The sequence below is a fragment of the Trichomycterus rosablanca genome, chromosome 22, assembly GCF_030014385.1.
Source record: "Trichomycterus rosablanca isolate fTriRos1 chromosome 22, fTriRos1.hap1, whole genome shotgun sequence".
NCBI classification, from domain to species: Eukaryota; Metazoa; Chordata; class Actinopteri; order Siluriformes; family Trichomycteridae; genus Trichomycterus; species Trichomycterus rosablanca.
In genome coordinates this window covers 16,110,293-16,131,490 of record NC_086009.1, presented here as the reverse complement: position 1 = coordinate 16,131,490, position 21,198 = coordinate 16,110,293, and the positions used below count along the sequence as shown (strand labels likewise).

Sequence of the window (21,198 nt, the reverse complement as noted above, 5' to 3'; positions counted from 1 at the left end):
ATTTAATGTCAAATTAATAAAAGAGGATTTATATTTACTGTATAAGCAAACTACACAGGGTATAACATAACAGTGCTTGAGGACCCTGTATAATAAAGTACATTGCCAGTAGAATTTAGGATTTGGTTACAGAAAAAGCTTGAACCCGGTGATGCAGAAGTTTAATGCACTAGCACACTGCTACAAAGACATGAGCCTAGGTCTTAACAATGCCCCGACCCTGGTCAAGTGATCGAAAGACACAAATGGATGTGTCTAAGGTAGACAAGTAGCATGCCATGGCTCTACATAACAAATGTACATTTATACTCAGATTAGATTATTATATTACCTATATTTGCCAAAAGTTGAATGAATTTGAGAAATAAATGTGAAGTCAACATTACCAATAGGGCTGTTTGTTGTGCCTGTTTCTTAAATGTAGCTGTTCAATACTAGTTCAATGGGCATGTAATTATGAATAACTTAATAAGTAATAAACTAGCTGTAGGGCAGTTGTAACCTAGTAGTTAAGGTACTGGAATAGTAATCAAAAGGTTGCTGGTTCAAGCCCACCACTGCCAGGTTGCCAACTGTTGGGCCCTTAAGCAAGGCACTTAACCGTCAGTTGCTTAGACAATTTACTGTCTGTATGGTAGATGCACAGTATGAGAGATCCTAACGTGTTTCAACATGTATCTGTGATAAACTATCACTGTTTCTCACAGACATAAAAATTAAATAACATTACTCATTAGAGTGTTTAGCAGTCTTTGCAGACACCAAAAGTTTAAACATAAACAGGAGCAGGAGGGGTGATGACCGGGGCACTTTATAAGTGAAGCAAAACCACACCGAGAGAAGTCTAAATTTGCCAGCCTCAGTATGCCAGCTCATCATGCAGAGGTCTCCTGAGGAAAACTTCCTCTTACACAAACCAGCACACTGACACACTGAGTGGAAAATATTTTGGGTAACTTTCTAAACCAATGGTTTTATTTTCCAAGTACAAATTTGCCCATTTGAGTAAATACTCAAAAAAATGCATTTGGGCAATATGACAGCAGTGACAAACTAATGGGTACTGAATGGAATTTCTTTTCTAGGCAGATCTGAGAGCAGTTTTGTGGTTGATTTATATATAGTTTACGGGCCGGGATGTGGGTTGAAAATGCTGCACTGAGAGCAAAATTCTGAGACTTGAGTCTACACTATGATTACGAACAATACAAAGAAAGCTTAGGCTAAACCACAGAAAATCACTAGCAATGCCAAAATCGGCACCAGCAAATATCTGGACATTTTAAATGTTGGACACATTGCGTTTAAGACTAGCCCCAAACACAGCAGCCAAAATAAGACAACATAAGTAGTTCAACACATGGCAGGACTATAAATGAACCACAAACTGTTTCCTTATGGCATGAATTGCACAATTAAAACCAGTTTCTTAACTGTGGCTAATTTTGAGTTAAGCATGTTAATCTTTGCTGAGATGTACTACTGTTTTGTGTTGGTGGTTGGCAACATGGCAGATTAACATACAGACAGGTGCTATGGTGATGTATGAGTACATGTACAAACAGTGAATTATAAGCTCATTAAGCAATCATAATATTAAACTAAGGGAACTTCCACATGGCTTCATTTTTTAGGAAACATGTCATCCTTGCTTAATAACTGACTATCACCTGTAGCAGCAATGACTGAAATTAAACACATTATAATATTTCAAAATATATTAGCATTTCACATTGCTGTGAAAGAATTTTAGCCCACGCTTACAGACAGATAAACCTGCAGTCCAAAGATTTTCTGATGGCGAATGGAATTCATGGTTTCATATACACCGTGAATCATATCAGCCAAAACATTAAAACCACCTCCTTGTTTCTACACTTACTGTCCATTGTTTCAGCTTCACTTACCATATAGGAGCACTTTGTAGTTCTACAATTACTAAATGTAGTCCATCTGTTTCTCTACATACTTTGTTAGCTGTGTCCACTTACTGTCCACTCTATTAGACACTCCTACCTAGTTGGTCCACCTTGTAGATGTAAAGTCAGAGACGATCGCTCATCTATTGCTCCTGTTTGAGTTGGTCATCTTCTAGACCTTCATCAGTAGTCACAGGATGCTGCCCATGGGGTGCTTTTGTCTGCATATATTTTTGGTTGGTGGACTATTCTCAGTCCAGCAGTGACAATGAGGTGTTTTAAAACTCCATCAGCATTACTGTGTCTTATCGACACATACCAGCACAACACACACTAACACACCACCACCATGTCAGTGTCACTGCAGTGCTGAGAATGATCCACCACCTAAATAATACCTGCTCTGTAGTGGTCCTGTGGGGGTCCTGACCATTAAAGAACAGCATGAAAGGGGGAAACAAAGCATGCAGAGAAACAGATGGATTCAGTCAGTAATTGTAGAACTACAAAGTGCTTCTATATGGTAAGTGGAGCTGATAAAATGGACAGTGAGTGTAGAAACAAGGGGATGGTTTTAATGTTATGGCCGATCGGTGTGTATATATGTATTGACATAATATGTACAGTATATATGAATGGTAAAATCCATATCAATGGCTCTTTCCTGAAGTCTTATGACATTTCTGATTCATGTTTAGTTTCATTTTTGTTTTGTCAAGTACAGAACTCATGATCAGGTGCTGACTAGTCATTCAAGTGTTAATTCACACAGTACATGACATTCACGCCATGAGCACCCCTCCCTAGACACTGATTCAGACATCTTTTCCTTAGAGAACATACACCAGATTGACCCCTTTAAATCTCTTGAACTCTTTGTTAACACCGTATAACCTTTGGGTGGCCTTGTTAACAAGATGGAATCCTTTACTGTGATATTATCTTCCTACTGGGTTACAAAAGAAACAGTGACATTTATTATTACTGTAATTTAAGTGTCGCCTTCTGATTCATTCAGGTGTTCAGCTTAGATATTGCCTCCACCCCCTCAATGTTCCTTCCTCTCTGTTTTCACAACAGAGGAACTTTAATGAACAACCAGTATGAGCAATATTAAATGACATCACCCATAACATCCTGGTCAGACTATTCATGGGAAGCTATGCAAACATGTCACAGCATGCCTACTGTCAGATGACATCAACTTCAACACAGTGTGGGACATGTAATAAAATATAATCACCCCCCTGTAAAAAGAGTGTAACAGTCTGAAGGAAGTAAACATCTCTGAACTTTATGAAAGGGAACTTTACCACTACGTCATTAAACTGAACACTGCACCTTTTGGCAGCTGCTCTGTTTGTGTTTCATGCTCACTGAAGCATAAAATCATTTTGCACTTTCAAGGATCCTCAAGGGCTTTATTGTGGTGTTCTAAGATTATAAATTAACCTCTACCTGGATTCCCATAACATCATCGGATTACAAAAACAGGACATTGTGTCCGTATAGACATCTCATTACTCAGTGTTTTAATTCCCCTCTTTCAAAACCGCTGCATTAATGCTATCATCCACACCGTTTCCTAATGCCTTTGAGCAATCAGAAAGCCTGGAGCAAAGGCAGTTCGGATAGTCAGTCTCCGAAACCAAAAGCACCTAAAATCTCTGCCCACCTTGAAGTGACTGGTTTAAATCATATTAATATTATGTTTTACATTAAGCTTTCTCTAAGGATGTAGCTTAATAAAATCCACTAAGTTACACAGTGGTTATGATCAATACAGTGCTTGACAAATAAATTGCTTAGATTTGTGCACTCAGTGTGTTAAGGTAAAAATCAGACAGTTGTAGGGGATCAACTATATATATAACCATATACACCGATCAGCCATAACATTAAAACCACCTCCTTGTTTCCATACTCACTGTCAATTTTTTCAGCTCCACTTACCATACAGAAGCACTTTGTAGTTCTACAATTACTGACTGTAGTCCATCGGTTTCTCTACATACTTTTTTAGCCTGCTTTCATCTGTTTTTCAATGGTCAGGACCCCCACAGAATCATTATTACCCCCACAGGTATTATTTGGGTGGTGGATCATTCACAGCACTGCAGTGACACTGACATGGTGCTGGTGTGTGAGTTGTGCTAGTATGAGTGGATCAGACACAGCAGCGCTGATGAAGTTTTTAAACACCTCACTGTCACAGCTGGACTGAAAATAGTCCACCAACCAAAAATATCCAGCCAACAGCGTCCCGTGGGCAGCGTCCTGTGTCCACTGATGAAGGTCTAGAAGATGACCAACTCAAACAGCAGCAATAGATGAGCGATCGTCTCTCACTTTACATCTACAAGGTGGACCAACTAGGTAGGAGTGTCTAATAGAGTGGACAGTGAGTGGACACGGTATTTAAAAACTCCAGCAGCGCTGCTGTCTGATCCACTCATACCAAAACAACACACACTAACACACTACCACCATGTCAATGTCACTGCAGTGCTGAAAATGATCCACCACCTTAATAATACCTGCTCTGTAGTGGTCCTGTGGGGGTCCTGACCATTGAAGAACAGGGTGAAAGGGGGCTAACAAAGCATGCAGAGAAACAGATGGACTACAGTCAGTAATTGTAGAACTACAAAGTGCTTCTATATGGTAAGTAGATCAGATAAAGTAGACACAAGGTTTTAATGTTATGGCTGATCGGTATATATACTATATATGGTCACATCTTCATTAAGGTTGCTTAATTTCTTTCTCTAGTCTCTGAATTAGACTGTGAATACAAAGATCAACTAGTTTTTAAGTTTTGCCTGAAAACAAGCCCCCTAAACTTGTTTTTACCTCTTTTTGGGGGGTTCAAAGTATTAATTAGAAGCGTCAGACCCCCTCAATTTCCTCCATAATTCCAACCATGTTTACAGAACTTCAAACAGACTTCCGAAGCTTTTAGATGGTCAGATAAGGTGCTTTAGATGGTCAGGTTATGCAGAACATAATACTCAAAAAGCATAGAATCTGACCTGTAGTAAAGTCTCCTTTGGGGTGGCTAGCAGGTTGACTGCTGAGGAGAGTTTCTGGAAGAACTCAGCTGCTAGGTTGCCCAGACCAATACTCTGGGTCCAGTCCATAACTAAATCCAGGTTGGCACGGATCTGTACTCCCCTTGACCACTGGTAAAATCCACCTCCAGAACCTTTAACAAGAACAAAATCTTAAGTAACTTAAGAAAAAAAAAAAAAAAAAAATAACCCAGAAGTGCAGATCAGTGCTGACCTCTCTCCATAAGGATGTTGAAGAGTGAGGCATTGGTGAAGAAAAAGAGATAGGCCAGAAGCTGTGAGCAGATCTCTGTGTGCACCTGGAAGGTGGTAAGCAGTCGTACTGCCTCCCTTAGGACATCCAGGATGTTGCAGACGCCGTCTGGCAGGTGAATCTGCCCGCTCTCTGAGAAAGGGTTACTATCCAGCAGACCCGGCAGTACTGAATACAGATTCTAAACAGAAAGGGTATAAGAATGGATGATATCTGTTAATCGGTATTAGTGGTCAGTTTTAGAGTTCAACATCATCTGTGGCATCGTCTGGCATCTTATAGAAAATACTAAATCATACATTGCACAAAGCATGGTGGTGCTCCGTCCATTTGGATTCACTGTGCTACAATAAAACAAATTGGCCATTTAAAATGTGTTAAATTAGAATTCATTGCAAAGTTTTATTTGTAATTTAAAACATTTGCAATCATGTTTGCAACGAGAAACTGCTGATAGTGCAAAAATAAAGCCTGCCAAGCATAGGAGGCAGGTCTATAGTCTGCTCTGTCTAAGCACACGGGAAGCACGGCACTAGTCGACTTCCTCTCAGATAGGAAGGGCTCTGGGAAACATCACAGCCACTGTTCCATTGTTAGCACAGCACCGAAAGTCTTGGGAATTACCAAGATAAGATGCTCCTCACAGCACCCTTAACACCCCTATAGAAACAAACGCTACAAAGACGTTTATAAATAAACAGAGTAGGCCTTGGTGGCTCTTTATCATATAACAACAAGAGTGTTTAAAAGCATGCAGATTTAATAAGGTTCCTGTGAATAAGGAAAACTGCAGAGCGTAGAGGAAACACGGCAGGACGTGTTGTGTTTAAACACATAAATATAACACATTGTGGGCTGGCTGTAACAAGACCCAGGAGCAATGAGCTGTTCCTTTGAATAGCAAAACCATTTTTATGGCTATCCTGCACATACTAGGAAAGGTTAAATCATTGATTAGCATTTGGGGTCAGCCTCTTTTGACCTGCCACAAGGCCAAGCAGCCTACCAGCATTAGTAAGACATTAATAAAGTTTATAGTATGCTGTAGGTGTGCTTTATATGAAGGATCCTGACTAGCTGTTGAATTAGATCAGGGGTGTCAAACTCACGGCCCGCGGGCCAGATCCGGCCCGCCGTGTCATTTGATCCGGCCCGCGAGAGCTTAAACGACTGTATGATTGTTGTGATGGTTCGAGTCGTTACAGAGACGCGCTTATAATTTAATGCGCTCCTGCGCCTTTAAGAGACAACGTGACATCGTAGTCATGACAACTATCTTTAACCTTCGCTAAGAAGCCATGTGACTTTTACGGCAAAACGCGGGGTAGCGTAGTCAGTAACGTAAACAATAATAAATAAATACAGATAATTATCTTGCAATATAATACCCAAGCATTGTCTGTAAGTAGTGGCGTTTATATTCTCAGTTGTTAGTAAATGTTTAGTGAGTATATCACAGCGTTTTAGTTACAAATTTACCGTAATTAAATACTGTTGTTACGTTACTATAGCAATTAGTATCTTTACACACAATTTTAACTCGTTATTTTACGTTTGGTTAAATCTCATATTGTACCAGATGTAACACTTGACTACAGCTGTGTGCTTTTACTGTATTAGGTTCTTTATTGTTTTTATTGTTTGTATTTTTACTTCATTTTGATGCACACAGCTGGGGAGCAAATAAACTGACTGTATTCTGAAGGGAGCTGTCTGTCTGTCTGTCTGTCTGTCTAGCTGAGAAAGGGGGATAAACTATTAGTGAGGGCAGAATGATTGTCTTAAAAATACACTGTAAAATCCTAAATAAACTGCATCTTTCAAAATGCATGCTGATTTTGTGACCTGCAAAGTGACACAGCCTGCCAGTAGATGATGTTACAAATATTTACACATGATCCTAAAACGTACAAAAAGATAATTAAGAAAATTAAGCATGAGGAGGAAATTTAATGAAAGTGAAAACAAGTTTGTGCTTCAGGAAGAGAAACCGGTGCATCTCTTGTGTTATGAGGCTGTGTCTGTGGTAAAGTAAAACAATATAAATGCAGAATTCAGCCTCCAAGAAAAACAGCGATGTGACTGCAATCACAGCAGGATACGTTACAATTGTCCCTTTGAGGGCCACCAAAATGCTGATGTGGCCCTCGGTGAAAATGAGTTTGACACCCCTGAATTAGATGCTTTCGAGATGAACAGTCTAAAGGAATCTATTACACTGAACTGAACCTCCCATGAATGGAAGCTACAAGCAGTCATCCACCCTGGACAAAAGATTCCCGCCCACATCACTTTCCCTTGAATAGGAAATGTCATTTACTTAATAGCCTAATATAGCACATTTAGTCTGACTAACGCTATTAACTCAAACACTTATGTGACTCCTCAAGTACTCAGTGATCCAACAACTGAAAATCACACCGACTGCACATTCCTTCTGTCCTTTGAGACTTTATAAAACACAAAGGTCACAGAAACACAAAGAAACCAAAGAAGTAGTAAAGCTAATCAAACAACTTCCTTAAATCAGCTTGGCGTAGGTGCTAAATGAAAGAATCTATTACATAAATCTACGTAGACATATGAACATTACACTTTAAAACTATGGCTATTTTATATGATGTTGAAAGTTGGAACTTCCACTGGAAGTTGGAGCTGTTAGCACTTAAGCAAAGTGCTTAATACCAAATGTTTGGATCATATCCTGTCTGCCAATAGCAAAGGGCATGTCATGCCAAGGAATGGTATTTTCCAAACAGTTGTGGGAAGCTGGAAGCACACAGTCTTCTCAATGAATGATGCAGAAAGTTAATGTACACAGATCAGCCATAACATTAAAACCACCTCCTTGTTTCTATGCTCACTGTCCACTTACCATATAGTGGTATATGGTGGTGGTGTGTTAGTGTGTGTTGTGCTGGTATGAGTGGATAAGACACAGCAGTGCTGCTGGAGTTTTTAAACACCTCACTGTCACTGCTGGACTGAGAATCGTCCACCAACCAAAAATATATCATATATAAAGTTGGGGTCAAACACATTTTAATGTCCATGGTTTTGAAGCCCATGATGATACACTATACCAATGCACCAGCTATGGGGTGGACCTGAGGTGGATGACTGTTAGGACAAGCTACACTGAGACCACACATAGTTAAACAAGTCATAAAGCACAGAACATTTTACTAATTTTAAACCTATAATGGAAATTACAACTTTGTCCAGTCCTCTGTACTGGTTGTCTGGTGATGACAGCTGGTCTTTTCCTGAGTAGGAAACAGACAGCAGATTTGGGGCACTAATTGGCTCTGCGTTCACCAGAACACAGCTGTTTCCCCACAAATCGCAATCACGCGAATGCCAGGTCAGTCTGCCTTTCCTGCTCACTTCACAATGAATAACCGTGTTATAAACCTATCCACTCAGGTCAGAACAGGTCTACATGTTCTCGTACGCATCTAGTTGACATTTGGGAATGTTTGCTAGGATGTTTTTGACAGTCCCATCTACTAAAGTCCACAGAAAATTCCATTGGGATTCTATTATTTGGTGCAGATAAGTGCTTAAGTGCTAATATTTTGTTGTTTAAACAAGCACTTCTTCATGTATTGGTGTATTCTCTGGTAGTTCAGATTATTGATGGCAGACGACACTTTTTACATCTTTGCCATCTCCTCCAGCGGCATCTGGTTATCCAATGCACAATGGCATTGCTCCTTCATAAAGGCATCTAGCTTCAACTAACTTCTTATCAAATAACAAACTAGTTATTTACACCAGATAAATCCAAATCTTTCTGTCTAATTTACATTACATTTTTACATTTTTGGCATTTGGCAGATGCTTTTGTCAAGCAGTGGTGAGGCTTGAACCAGTAACCTTCCGATTACTAGTCCAGCAAAAAACCACTAGGCTTGGTTTTCATAGGTCTGATAAAAACCAAACTGTAAGAAATAGTTATTTTCCTTAAATGCATTGGTAAATTTTGCACTATTGCATCAGCTCTACCATCTTGTAAAGGATAAACAAAGCAGTGTAAAGGGGTCTGCAAAATGTTGTCAGTAATCGTTATTTCTGCTAATCATAAAAAATGACTATTCACTGTGAGTGTATAGTTAATCACATACATTATAATTTCTGACTGTACCTCTTTCAGCTGGACTGGAAGTGTAAACAACACTGCAGTACTGCTACCACTGACGTCTTGCTCCATTAATTAAGTTAATTTGCAACTAAACTCTTACTTGAGAGAAATACAAATGTTTGTCTGTAACTCAAAGCTTTACAGGAAGCCACTGAGTAATTTTGGCCTTGCTGTAAATGCAACCAGACTCCACGGTCCTGTCAGGCAAGTGTTACTCAGTGCAGGTGTGGCTGAAAGGTTTAACTTTTTCCAACCCTGGTTTTACAATGGACACCGAACTGGTACATTTTATTCAAATGACATTCTTTGTTTACACAGTAATTAGTCACCTGCTAATTAAAGTAAATTAATTTTACCCCTGCGTTTTGAACATAACTACTTACACCTCACTAAGCCTATATAATTGGAGTGTGTTTAGAGCAAAAAACTCTGTAAGCACTCCTCAGTGCATAATGTTTTAGATTATTCAGACCCTCATTGTGGACTTTTCAAGTAAGCTGGGATAGTCAGTCTTTCCACACAAACATGGTTTAATGACCAGTACATTCACTTGGACGTACAATGGATTTAGAAAGAATTCAGACCCCTTGACTTCGAGCACACTGCCAATTTTCCATGTCTGAACAACGGTATTTTAAATTAAGTAAAGGTTTGCTTTTCCTTTACCAAGGGTGCATATAATTCCAGAGCTAACTGTAAACACAAGGAGGGTAGGACTGACAGAATTTGTAGAAGAGAGCTGAAAGTGCAATCTAAATTTACTATCTAAATGTATCAATCTAAAAAAAGTTTAAGGGGAAACCCTCTTGCTTTTGGTTGTATATATAAATGTATATTATTAAAAAAGACAAGTGATTATTAAGTAAGAAATTTAAAGGCCAGTCTGGTCCATTAAGACAATAAAAAAACAAGTTATGTTAATTCAGTAGCAAATAACATCAAGAAGATAACTAGTATTTGGATTTGTGTAGATCTCTGTGTGTATGACATTTGTGTTACTTACTCTGGTAAGATAATACACAGTCTGCTGAAAAGTAAACATGATGACTTCCTCTAGAACAGTCATGGCCTCTTCACTGGCAACACGTGTAGACAGAATCTCAGAATTGAACAATTCTGTAAAGAGAGACAGAAATATTAATTATGATAACATGGAAAAGCTATTTAATAACCACAGCAAGCAATATTTAACCAAACCAACTATTTAAAGTCTGATGAGTGTCCAAAACCATTTACTTATTTATTTAAGAAAATAAATTTATCCAAGCAGCAAGCAAATTCAATGCCAGCGTATTGTTACATATGTACTGTATTTAAGCTGAGCACCCCCCCCCAATAAAAATATCTTTGCAATATATTGTTTAATGTTCTTATTTATGTTTATTTAAATAACGCAAACAATAATGCATACAAAAATAATTTAGCTTTTTTTAAAGTTGTAGTCACCTTTAACATCTTCACTGTATAAAATACATGACAGTCAACCAGGCATGTTTTTTTGATCCCTGGGCATAAAGGTGCACAGTTTGCACACAAGGTCAGTTTAAGTTAACCCCATACTACTGTTTTTAAGTGGATCAAGGATTAACAAACCTAAACACAAGTGTAAAAACATTAACTCTAAAAGACTGAATAAGCAATGATTGAATTGGGTAAAATGAATAATAAATAAATAAACATACAAGCAACCACCTCTGTGGGTGGCATATTAATGCTATTTTATTGATTATTTTCAATATTAAGGATCAAAATATTGAAGTGTATTGCTATTGTATGTTTTGTGTATGATATGTTAAACTTGTTGTTGTTAACCAAATTGTAACCCGCAATGGTGAATCAATTAATGTTAATCATAAAATGAGGATTTTTTAACATCATGTTTTACACACTTACTTAGTTACATTCATGACAGAACAGATGTATTTAAACTGTGGGAGAAAACCGGAGCTCCCGGAAGAAACCCACACAGACACGGGGACAACATGCAAACTCCTTACAGACAGGATAAAATGAAATTCATTAAAGAAGTCATAAGTACCTTTGTCCTGCTCCTCATCCTGTTGTGTCCATGGCAGAAGTAGTGGTACTTCACGCTGAATGAAATGCAACAGCTCAACAGAGTTCGCCATCCATAACACAAGCGGCTGCAGGCCTGGGATCAGCTCAGCCATGGTCAGCAAACGCACATCCTCTGGCTCTGACTGCCTGTCCCCGGAGCCACTACAGCATAGGAAGAAAAAAATATACCTAATATGCAGTAAATCAAAATACACTACATGGCCTTAAGTATGTGGACACCTCTTCTTATAAGTGAGTTTTGGTGATTCAGCCACACACAGTGATTACAGGTGTATAAAATCAGTTACATAAAATAAATGATGTGGTTTCAGCTTTGTGGCAACAGTTTGGGTAAAACCCTTTCTTGTTCCAGCATGACTTTGGCCCTGTTCACAAATAGAGTTCCAAGTGGTGAAACTCCAGTAACCCACAAAATGTCCAACAAGCTTATGGTCAAGTATGTCCACATGCTTTGGGCTATATAGTGCATGGACGTAACAAGATCCATGTTTGCAGTATGTAATAGAGAATTCATGGTTGAAGAAAGTTTCAAAATAAGCTTGGAAAAATGTACATTAAAGCACATGCTTTAACAATAACTAACATGGATGGAAATAACAGATTTTTCCATTAGATTCAGTTACGTAAGAGAAGAAAGTGCAGGGAGGAAACCCTGTGTTTACATTTTTACCACTTTACCACATTAAAGCAGTAAGCCATTTCTTTCTGAGCTTTGATCAACACAAAACACACTGCATAACTATGCTGAATCAAAGGAAGTTCAAAACAAAGCAAATCAACACTATTCTTTCCTCAGAGACCTCATTTTGGCTGCAATATGGTACGTTGCGTTAAATCAGGATAAACTGCGGTCTTAAAACGGGCGATGAAAGAAAAAAATGCATATCAAATGCCTAAAAGGGAAAATAACTTGAAGGTAGCACAGGACTCGACTAGTGGGACAACATGGGGCCCTTCTATTATATCAGATTCGGCATGCTGCTTACACTACACAATCCTTGTGATTATAAAATCAGACTGCATTGTTTTCCAAATCCAGTATAAATGAATATTTTTTTGAACACGTAGGTGTACATGTGTTCCTAATAAAAATACCAGCAGATCCAGGGAGAAAATTTATGCTTTTTAATTAAAACATGCACTGTAAATGCAAGAAACCACAAAGAATCCAGCTATGAATTAAGAGTATCTGGAGTCCATTACCATGGTGCATATGGTTATGCTGGAAAGTGGAGCACTGTTAGTGCTGATGTGTTCCAGCTTACCGTGCCTACCAAATAGCGTGTTCACTGTACAATATATAGCCAAAATATGTGATTGTTGTGTGTATTCAGGTGCTTTAGTAATGCCAATTGCTAACAGGTATGTAAAATCAGTCATATAAAAAAAATGATGCTCTACCATAACTGTGTTACTGGGTCCTTGTGCACAAAGCAAAGTCCATAAAGACATGGTTTGATGTGTTTGGTGTGGAGGAACTCCAATGTTCTGCACACACCCAAGACCTTAACCCCACTAAACACCTGGAACAAAATAATTTAGTTCTGAACAAATTCAAAATCTTGTAGAGAGAAGGTTTAGAGGAGCGGAGATTGTTATAGCTGCAAAGGGGAGCAGGTAATAATCAATATTAATGCTCATGATTTTGGTTCAGGATGTCATAATCTAAGCTCATAATCATGTGTTTACAAATCTTTAGCCATATATAATGTGAAGTATAGACATTACATTGTTGAATCAAATACTGTTTTGTAAGGGTGCTCGGGTCAGCAGTGGTCAATTATGCTAGCCCATCACTGCAGAGATCAGAGTTCGAATCTCAGCAGTGCTATTGGCCAGCCGGGTGTCTACACAGACATGATTGGCTAGGATAAAAAACTAAAACTAAACAATTTAGGGCCATCCTTTGGAACACACAAATAAATACTGTAGGCTTAATTACTGAAAATGTGCACTGTTAAACTGTATATTGTCTTAGCAATTGAGGGTTAACATTGGCAATCTGGCAGTGGTGGGGCTTGATCTGGTGACCTTTCGATTACTTCGATTACTAGTCCAGTTCCTTAACCACTAGGCTACAACTGCCTCCCCCCCCCCCCCCCCCCTTCCCCATCACCAATCGCTCATAATAGTTGTGCTTAGCTTAGCTGTCAAGCTTGAAGGGCTTGAGGTGATTGAAAAAATCAGTGTCTAATGGAAGAGCAATTTTACTGGTAATGACACTGTCTCTAGTCTAGATTAAGCTCATTAATATACAGGGTGTGTGAAAAAAGAAAAGCTCTCACGTGTCTGGCTGTAGCGCCGCAAGCTCTTTTGCACTGTCCTGTAAAGGAAATGGAAAGCAAATATCCGTGTTAAAACAACAAGAGACATTTTTAGTATCTGAGAGAAAGTGACTAGAATGGTTCATTTACAAATGATATTTCAGCAGTTACTGATATGTTACTTTATATGTTGTTTTAAATTATATAGATTAATAAAGTGTGTCAGGTTGAAAAACAGAACACCTGGCAACCCTATATTTTGCAGGAAAACACTTTCTGATGGGGTTCTGCATGGAACTATGAAACAACTTAGTTCATCTGTTTCTCTACATACTGTTTTAGCCTGCTTTCACCCTGTTCGTCAATGGTCAGGACCCCCACAGGACCACCACAGAGCAGGTAATTATTGGGTGGTGGATCATTCTCAGCACTGCAGTGACACTGACATGGTGGTGGTGTGATAGTGTGTGTTGTGCTGGTATGAGTGGATCAGACACAGCAGTGCTGCTGGAGTTTTTAAATACCGTGTCCACTCACTGTCCACTCTATTAGACACGCCTACCTAGTTGGTCCACCTTGTAGATGTAAAGTCAGAGAAGATCGCTCATCTATTGCTGCTGTTTGAGTCTGTCATCTTCTAGACTTTCATCAGTGGTCACAGGACGCTGCCCACAGGGTGCTGTTGGCTGGATTTTTTTGGTTGGTGGACTATTCTCAGTCCAGCAGGGACAGTGAGGTGCTGCTGTGTCTGATCCACTCATACCAGCACAACACACACTAACACACCACCACCATGTCAGTGTCACTGCAGTGCTGAGAATGATCCAACACCCAAATAATACCTACTCTGTAGTGGTCCTGTGGGGGTCCTGACCATTGAAGAACAGCATGAAAGGGGGCTAACAAAGCATGCAGAGAAACAGATGGACAGCAGTCACTAGTTGTAGAGCAACAAAGTGCTTCTATATGGTAAGTGGAGCTGATAAAATGGACAAAGAGTGTAGAAACAAGGAGGTGGTTTTAATGTTCTGGTTGATGACTTACAAAGTATTATCTATATATTCAAACACTCAATACAAATAATGTAAGAAAACTACCATTGTCTTTACATGAATAAGTGACAGTATAGCTATAAATAGCATATACCGCTTGACTCTTACCCACATAGTGAGCTGGATCTTGTTTGCAAGTTGCAACAACAGCTTGCGGAAATGTTCCATTTCAAAGCAGGCGGCTGAGTGCTGGATGCACAAACAGAGCAGGAAGGCTGGAAGCAGTCTGGGCTCTTGTCCTCCATGGTCCATAACAGTCAGGATCTTTTCCAGCACCTGGTCCTCTTGCTGTAGTTCGTAGGTAAGACGAATCACCGTCCCCTCAGAGTCCCTCCAGTTGGCTGGAACCCTTCTGTGAATTCTAGGCCTTCTTGAACAGGAAGCACTAGTTTTACAGGGTGAAGCTGCACCCGGTGGGCACAGAGCAGCCATCCAGGAGGGAATATGCTGGGCATCATTGGCTGTAGGGTCCTTAAACATGAAGAGGTAGTGCTGGCCCAAGCCCACCAGGTCTCCGGGGAGGAGTTCAGCCTCACAGTTTAAAGGCACACCATTGTGGGTGAAGGGGGCTCCATGGAGTGGCATCAGTATGGTCTGAGTTCTACTGCTACCCTCTGATGTGCTGCTGGGAGCATCTAGGCGCTGCACACAGCAGTGCTGAGGTAGCACATCAGGGGCATAGAGCAGCACATCCACCTTTAGCGGCTCCCCATGTTCGTTGCAGCGGCCAAACACGCAACTGCTCCCGCTCATCAGGTAAATTACAAAGTCCTGCAAAGAAGACAGACCCCAGATTACACACTAAACGTAGGAGAAACATAAATTCTTAGGATTTAGCCTTCAGTAGCACCAGACAGTACAATACCACTGGATTAGGTGCCCACTTCAAATGTAGTTGGGTACCAAGGGTACAGACACAGAGAAAGGAGCTACAAATAATATAGTCAATTGATTCGATCACTTTACTACTAAACAGGATGACACATTAATCTTTGGCTGGTGAAGTGTGATGGTCACTGGCCAATTTTGCCCCCATTTCTTTTCAAATGTCCTTTTGTGTCGGCCCACTGGTATAACTGGTGTGGGCGCAGACTGCACGAGGGCCTGAAGGAATGGGGCTTTAGTCTTCAACCTGCCTGTGAGAAGTTTGGTGATCTTGCTGTGTTCATGTTAGTTTTCTTTGGGTTCTCTAGTTTCCTTTTTTTTGGACTTTAAATTTCCTGGACCCTACACAGTACACATGGTCTAACCAATTGCTCCAGCACATTTTGGTCCTCCTAAAATCTGTCCATTGTCTTTTCAGTGTGCTGTCTGAATTTGTAAAAGTGGAGTTGCAGCCCTGGGTGGATGCAGCTATTTTTGGCATTGTTACTAATACCATTCCACCAGACAAGCGAGCATTATTGCTTTGTCTTAGTACTGTATAGTAGGTTTGTTGTAGATAGTAATATGTTTAGTATTTGTATCAGTGTCAAAAATTTCGAGCTTTAAAGTGCCCTTAAAAGCACATTTCCTTTACTTAGGTTTAGAATGACACAACAAATGACTGCTGTGGAGGTTCTCACTTCCAGCTCTGAATAGACACTGCGTAATTAAACTCTTGTACTTCTCATTGTGGAAGTGACAAAGGTATGACACATTCTTGAGTGAAACTATGATATAATGTTCTGCTAAGCTAAAAACAGTAAAAAAAAAAAATTAAACTATAAAAAGAGGAAAGCAGAACAAGAGTGAGTCAGTGTTGCAGAATCATTAACCTCAGCTAACCTCTGTTTAAAAGAACACAAGGCAGTACAGTACCTGCAAATACTATAAGTGGCCTCATCCATGTGGAATGTTAATTCTTATTTACAATATAATCATCCTTTAAACAACGCTGACACAAAATCATTGCAGAGTTATTTCAACGCCACAGACACAAAGTACAGAGCTTGAATATGTCACCAATAAACTCTGTATTAACTACCACTACCATAACTGCCACGCTGTGTTTCGCCTAAGTGCAACACATTCCCATATCGACCCACACACAAACACACACACACACACCCACACACCACTCTGCACCCTCAGCAGCACTGAGATAGAAGAACAAACAGTGCAGCAGCAGTTTCTTCTGAAAATATCCCTGACCAAGCAACAACCCGCTACAACATCACCATTACTCTCATCTCCCGGAAAAAACCCCACACAGACACAGAGAGAACATGCAAACTCCACACAGAATGGACCTGGACCGCTTCACCTGGGAATCAAACCCAGGACCTTCCTGCTGAAGGGCAACAGTGCAACCCACCGAGCCGCCACATGGAAAACCCAAGCTAATATGGAAAGAGCATACCAAACTCCTCATAGACAGTGACTGGACACAAGATCAGACTGTCCAAAAACTGTCCATGACAATGCCTATTTAATACCAGTTGTGCGTGTTATGGTCAGGGTTATAATAAATATTGAGCTGATGATAGTAACTGGTAGAAAATGTGTTAAATGCCATAGATATGATGAGGCATAAAGACCTGAGAGTGCTCATGGACAGTATCCACAGACAGTGGTCCAAGGAGGAACAAGCCACAAACTGCTGACAAGATGTTGGGTGGCCAAGACTCGTTAATCCCAAAGGACATGAAGGCTAAGGCATCTGGTACGGAGCAAGAGAAGAGCTAGTGTGGCTAAAATTGAAGATTTTTTATGCTAGTTATGAGGTGAATGTGTCACACCATACAGTGGTTCGAATGTTTCTGTGTTTGGGGCTGTCCACTGTGAAAATTTACAAAGGAACTGGAACTGGACGTCTAAGCAATGGAAGAAAGTCGAATGGTCCAATAAATCCTGTTTTCTCCAAGATCACATGGACAAATAGGCATATGTGCATCGTTTACCCCAAAATGACACCAGAATGCACTGAAGAAACTATTCACTTTACAACATACATAAGTTGATAGACCTGTGGGTCTTCAGAATTCTTATGGGGTCAATATAATGGTAGGTCAGCGCTGTTTGACAGATTATTAAGTGGGTGGTTTTAATTTTAAGGCTGATGGGTGTAACTACATACTATGGTAGTCTATTAGGTAATGTATTTTTATAGCAAATCAGTTTAATCTCCCCAGCCTCACCTTGTGTCACTGTCTGAAAATGTGGATTTTCTTCTAAACGTCTTTGTGTATTTTCTTTGGACACTCCAGTTTCCTTCCACCCTCCAAAACAATGCAGTAACATTACTTTAATTTTGAGTGAGTAAGTGAATGTGTAAATGAGTGATGCCCAGTGATAAATTGGTGCTCTGTCCAAGTTGTACTTGTATTGTATCTATTCCAATCCCAATTTGAATAAAAAACCCAACAATGCATATTAGTATATATTGGCAGGGTGTGAAACCGAGTGTGCATGGGCCAGATTATTTTCTCTTTTTGAAACCTTTAATCATTTAAAGCTTAGTGTGAGATCTTACATATACAAAATATTCCTGTCAAATGTTTGGCCAGATACAGCTTGGCATGAGTGCAAACTAAACATCTGGCAGTGGATATGTTGACTCAAGCTAAGCTTCCCACCCCTGATGGACAGATTTAACCCCAGAGACACAGAGATCACCTGTCTTCCTTATGGCAGCCTGTCTGCTTTAATCTATTCAGGCACTGCCTAACGGAGGTGGAAAATCCCTTTCCAGCTTTGTCAAGCACCACTAGTCGGACAGTCTCCTCAGGATACTCTTTATCAAATGGTACCTATAAGTTTCAAAGGCTTTGCATATGGGAAACATCTGGTTAATGGTATTGTTTAAGATGTACGTGTTCATTTAATGCTTAACAGATCAATACTATATTAGGACAGTTGTAGCCTAGTGGTTAAGGTACTGGACTAGTAATACAAAGGTAGCTGATTCAAGCCTCACCACTGCCAGGTTGCCACTGTTGGGCCCTTAAGCAAGGTCCTTAACCCTCAATTGCTTAGACAATATACTGTCACAGTACTGTAAGTTGCTTTGGATAAAATCGGCTAAATGCTGTAAATGTAATAGGACCATGTTGATAATGTAACTAAAGGACATTTGTAAGAATTATAAGTAAATCTCACAAGATAAAGACACTTAATCAAAAGAGTATCAGTATAATTAGGTAAGAAAGTGATAACAGACTTAACCTGTCTGGGGCTGTAGCCCTGAAGCAGTAGAAAGTAGGGGTAATCGAATGGTGGGTGGACGGAGTACTGTGTTGTGTTATCATCGCTGCTCTCCGTCTCCTCTTTTTCAGTGACGAGGCAGCGAGCCTCTAGGTCAGCCTCGGCCTCCGGATCTTCCTGCAGCGTGCCTCCTTTCTGGGCTCTGCTAGCATCTTTGCTCATGGCAGAAAGATCCATGTCACTCAGGCTCCTCCAGATGCCGAGGCCACCCACCTCACCATTGCTTCCATCTATGTATAGTGAAGTGACCCGTGAATTCACTTTCTGCAGTTTCCGCACCTGGGCATTAAGGACTGAAAAGAAACACAACAAGTACAAGAGAGATGACTTTAATGATGACACCCATAATTTTTGTTTATTTTATTACCTCCATTTGCCTGTTTTTTTTATACTACACCATGTTTGTACATTTCAGACAGCATATTTTCAGAAAGCCAATGTCATTATAGAAAACAAAAGAACTCAGGTACATTACCTGCTGTGACCGTGTCTCTGTCTTTGGCACTACGATCTTCAACGCTGGCTCTTTTATGAATTTCAAACCGTCTAGAGAACCCTTCTTTTGGTTTCCAAAGTGACTGCAGTAAGAGGGGTCTCTCATTATCCCCAATCACACGAAGGCACTCAGTTTGCCACTGGTTTGCTACCCTGGTCTGACCAATCACATCACAGAGGACATATGCATCTGGATCTTCCTTTTCCAAACAATATCTGAAAAGCAACAACAAGTATGAATCTTTCACACTGAAGATGTTTCTGTTCAATCAAAGTAAGACACCAGAAGTGGTATCTTAAAATGGAAAAAAAAAACTGCTTATTCCAATCAAGCACTCACCTCTCCAGGGCCTCTTTTACCAGTTCTCTGGCACTGGAGCGAATCGTTGCCAGCACACTCTTGTAATTGGTCCCTTGACAGATGTCGCTGCCGAATATTTTTAAAATTCCCGGGGCAGAAAGCTGGCTGGACAACTCAGCAGGGTCATCTGCCAGCCCTAGGTCTTCTGATAGGTCTCCCGAACCTCTGTCGCGCAGTAGAGGACTCCTGTTAAACATGGTGGCCAGTTTGTTATTGTGGCGGCGGATCTTACTTCTGGCTGGCTGCCTCACACCAGTGCTCTCTGCAGATCGAGTTGTGCATTCAGACGTGTTGGATCTGAAAGAAAGAGAGGCATTATCTGTAAGACTTGCTGTAGCTTTGCTCTTCTGTAGTGCCCACTGAGACAATGAGACAATAAGGATAATGGGACTTTGTTATATTATGCCAATAATATTATAGAGGGCAGATTGTTCCAATTAGTTTCCATGAGTGGTCTTATATAGGACATTAACTTGTTTAAATACAAAACACATTTGCACAATATGTAGACAAATCCTGCTGGGAAAAATGAAGAATATCAAACACAGGTCTTGATGAGACACAACCTTAACAAATAATTCTTATTTAACTTCAAATTTAACCCAAATTAGGCTTAGTAATTAGGTCAATTTCTCTGTCTGCTCTATACTGTCTTTTGCTGGCATTTAACCAGCGCATTTTTACCTGAGTAATTCAGTTAAAAAGTACATATATTTTATATTTAACGGTCATATCCAACCATAACAATAAATGTTCCTGATCACATGGAAATCATGTGCTCCAAGTACTTTCAATGCACAAAAAATACTTCATATCAATATCAGCTGACTTCAGCTGACAACAGCTGTATTTTACCAACTTACTTGTATAAATTTTGTGACAGTAGGAAAAATGTTTACCAAAAGCATTCAATTCATTTGAATTTTTTACATGTTTTAAACACTTTGGTTACATTCATGACAGAACAGGTAGTTACTTGTTACACAAGATTCATCAGTTCAAGTTTAATCTCAAACACAGTCATGGACAGTTTTGTATCTCCAATTAATCTTACTGCATGGTGGACTGTGGGAGGAAACCGGAGCCCCCGGAGGAAACCCACACAGACAAGGGGAGAACATGCAAACTTCAACAATGTCATGCAATCATCTGAAAACTGAAGGTATTTCTTTTTTTTTTTTCAGATACAACACCGAAATAAAACTTTACTTGCTCTACATTCTCTGTTGTCATATTTTGTGCTTCCAAAGGTGCTACAGATTTTCTACTGTAGTCAGGTCTGGACTGCAGACAGGCCAGTCTAGCACCCACACTCTTTTAATAAGAAGCCATCTATCATGGATGTCTATGAAATGCAGATGTTACTCATTACAAA

General features: G+C 39.9%; 1 protein-coding gene across 3 annotated transcripts in view; it reads right to left on the bottom strand.

The window, feature by feature from the left end:
- The window catches only part of radil2a (Ras association and DIL domains 2a), a 35,734-nt gene that overhangs the window by 9,294 nt on the left and 5,242 nt on the right, over positions 1-21,198 (bottom strand). For all 3 annotated transcript variants that reach the window (XM_063018390.1, XM_063018388.1, XM_063018389.1), the window contains 9 exons: positions 19,803-20,120; positions 19,443-19,678; positions 18,929-19,260; positions 14,891-15,553; positions 13,752-13,789; positions 11,426-11,607; positions 10,391-10,503; positions 5,205-5,424; positions 4,952-5,124 (listed from right to left, as the gene is read on the bottom strand). In XM_063018390.1, the coding sequence (XP_062874460.1) occupies positions 4,952-5,124; positions 5,205-5,424; positions 10,391-10,503; positions 11,426-11,607; positions 13,752-13,789; positions 14,891-15,553; positions 18,929-19,260; positions 19,443-19,678; positions 19,803-20,120 (2,275 nt within the window). The remainder of the gene's footprint in view (positions 1-4,951; positions 5,125-5,204; positions 5,425-10,390; positions 10,504-11,425; positions 11,608-13,751; positions 13,790-14,890; positions 15,554-18,928; positions 19,261-19,442; positions 19,679-19,802; positions 20,121-21,198) is intronic.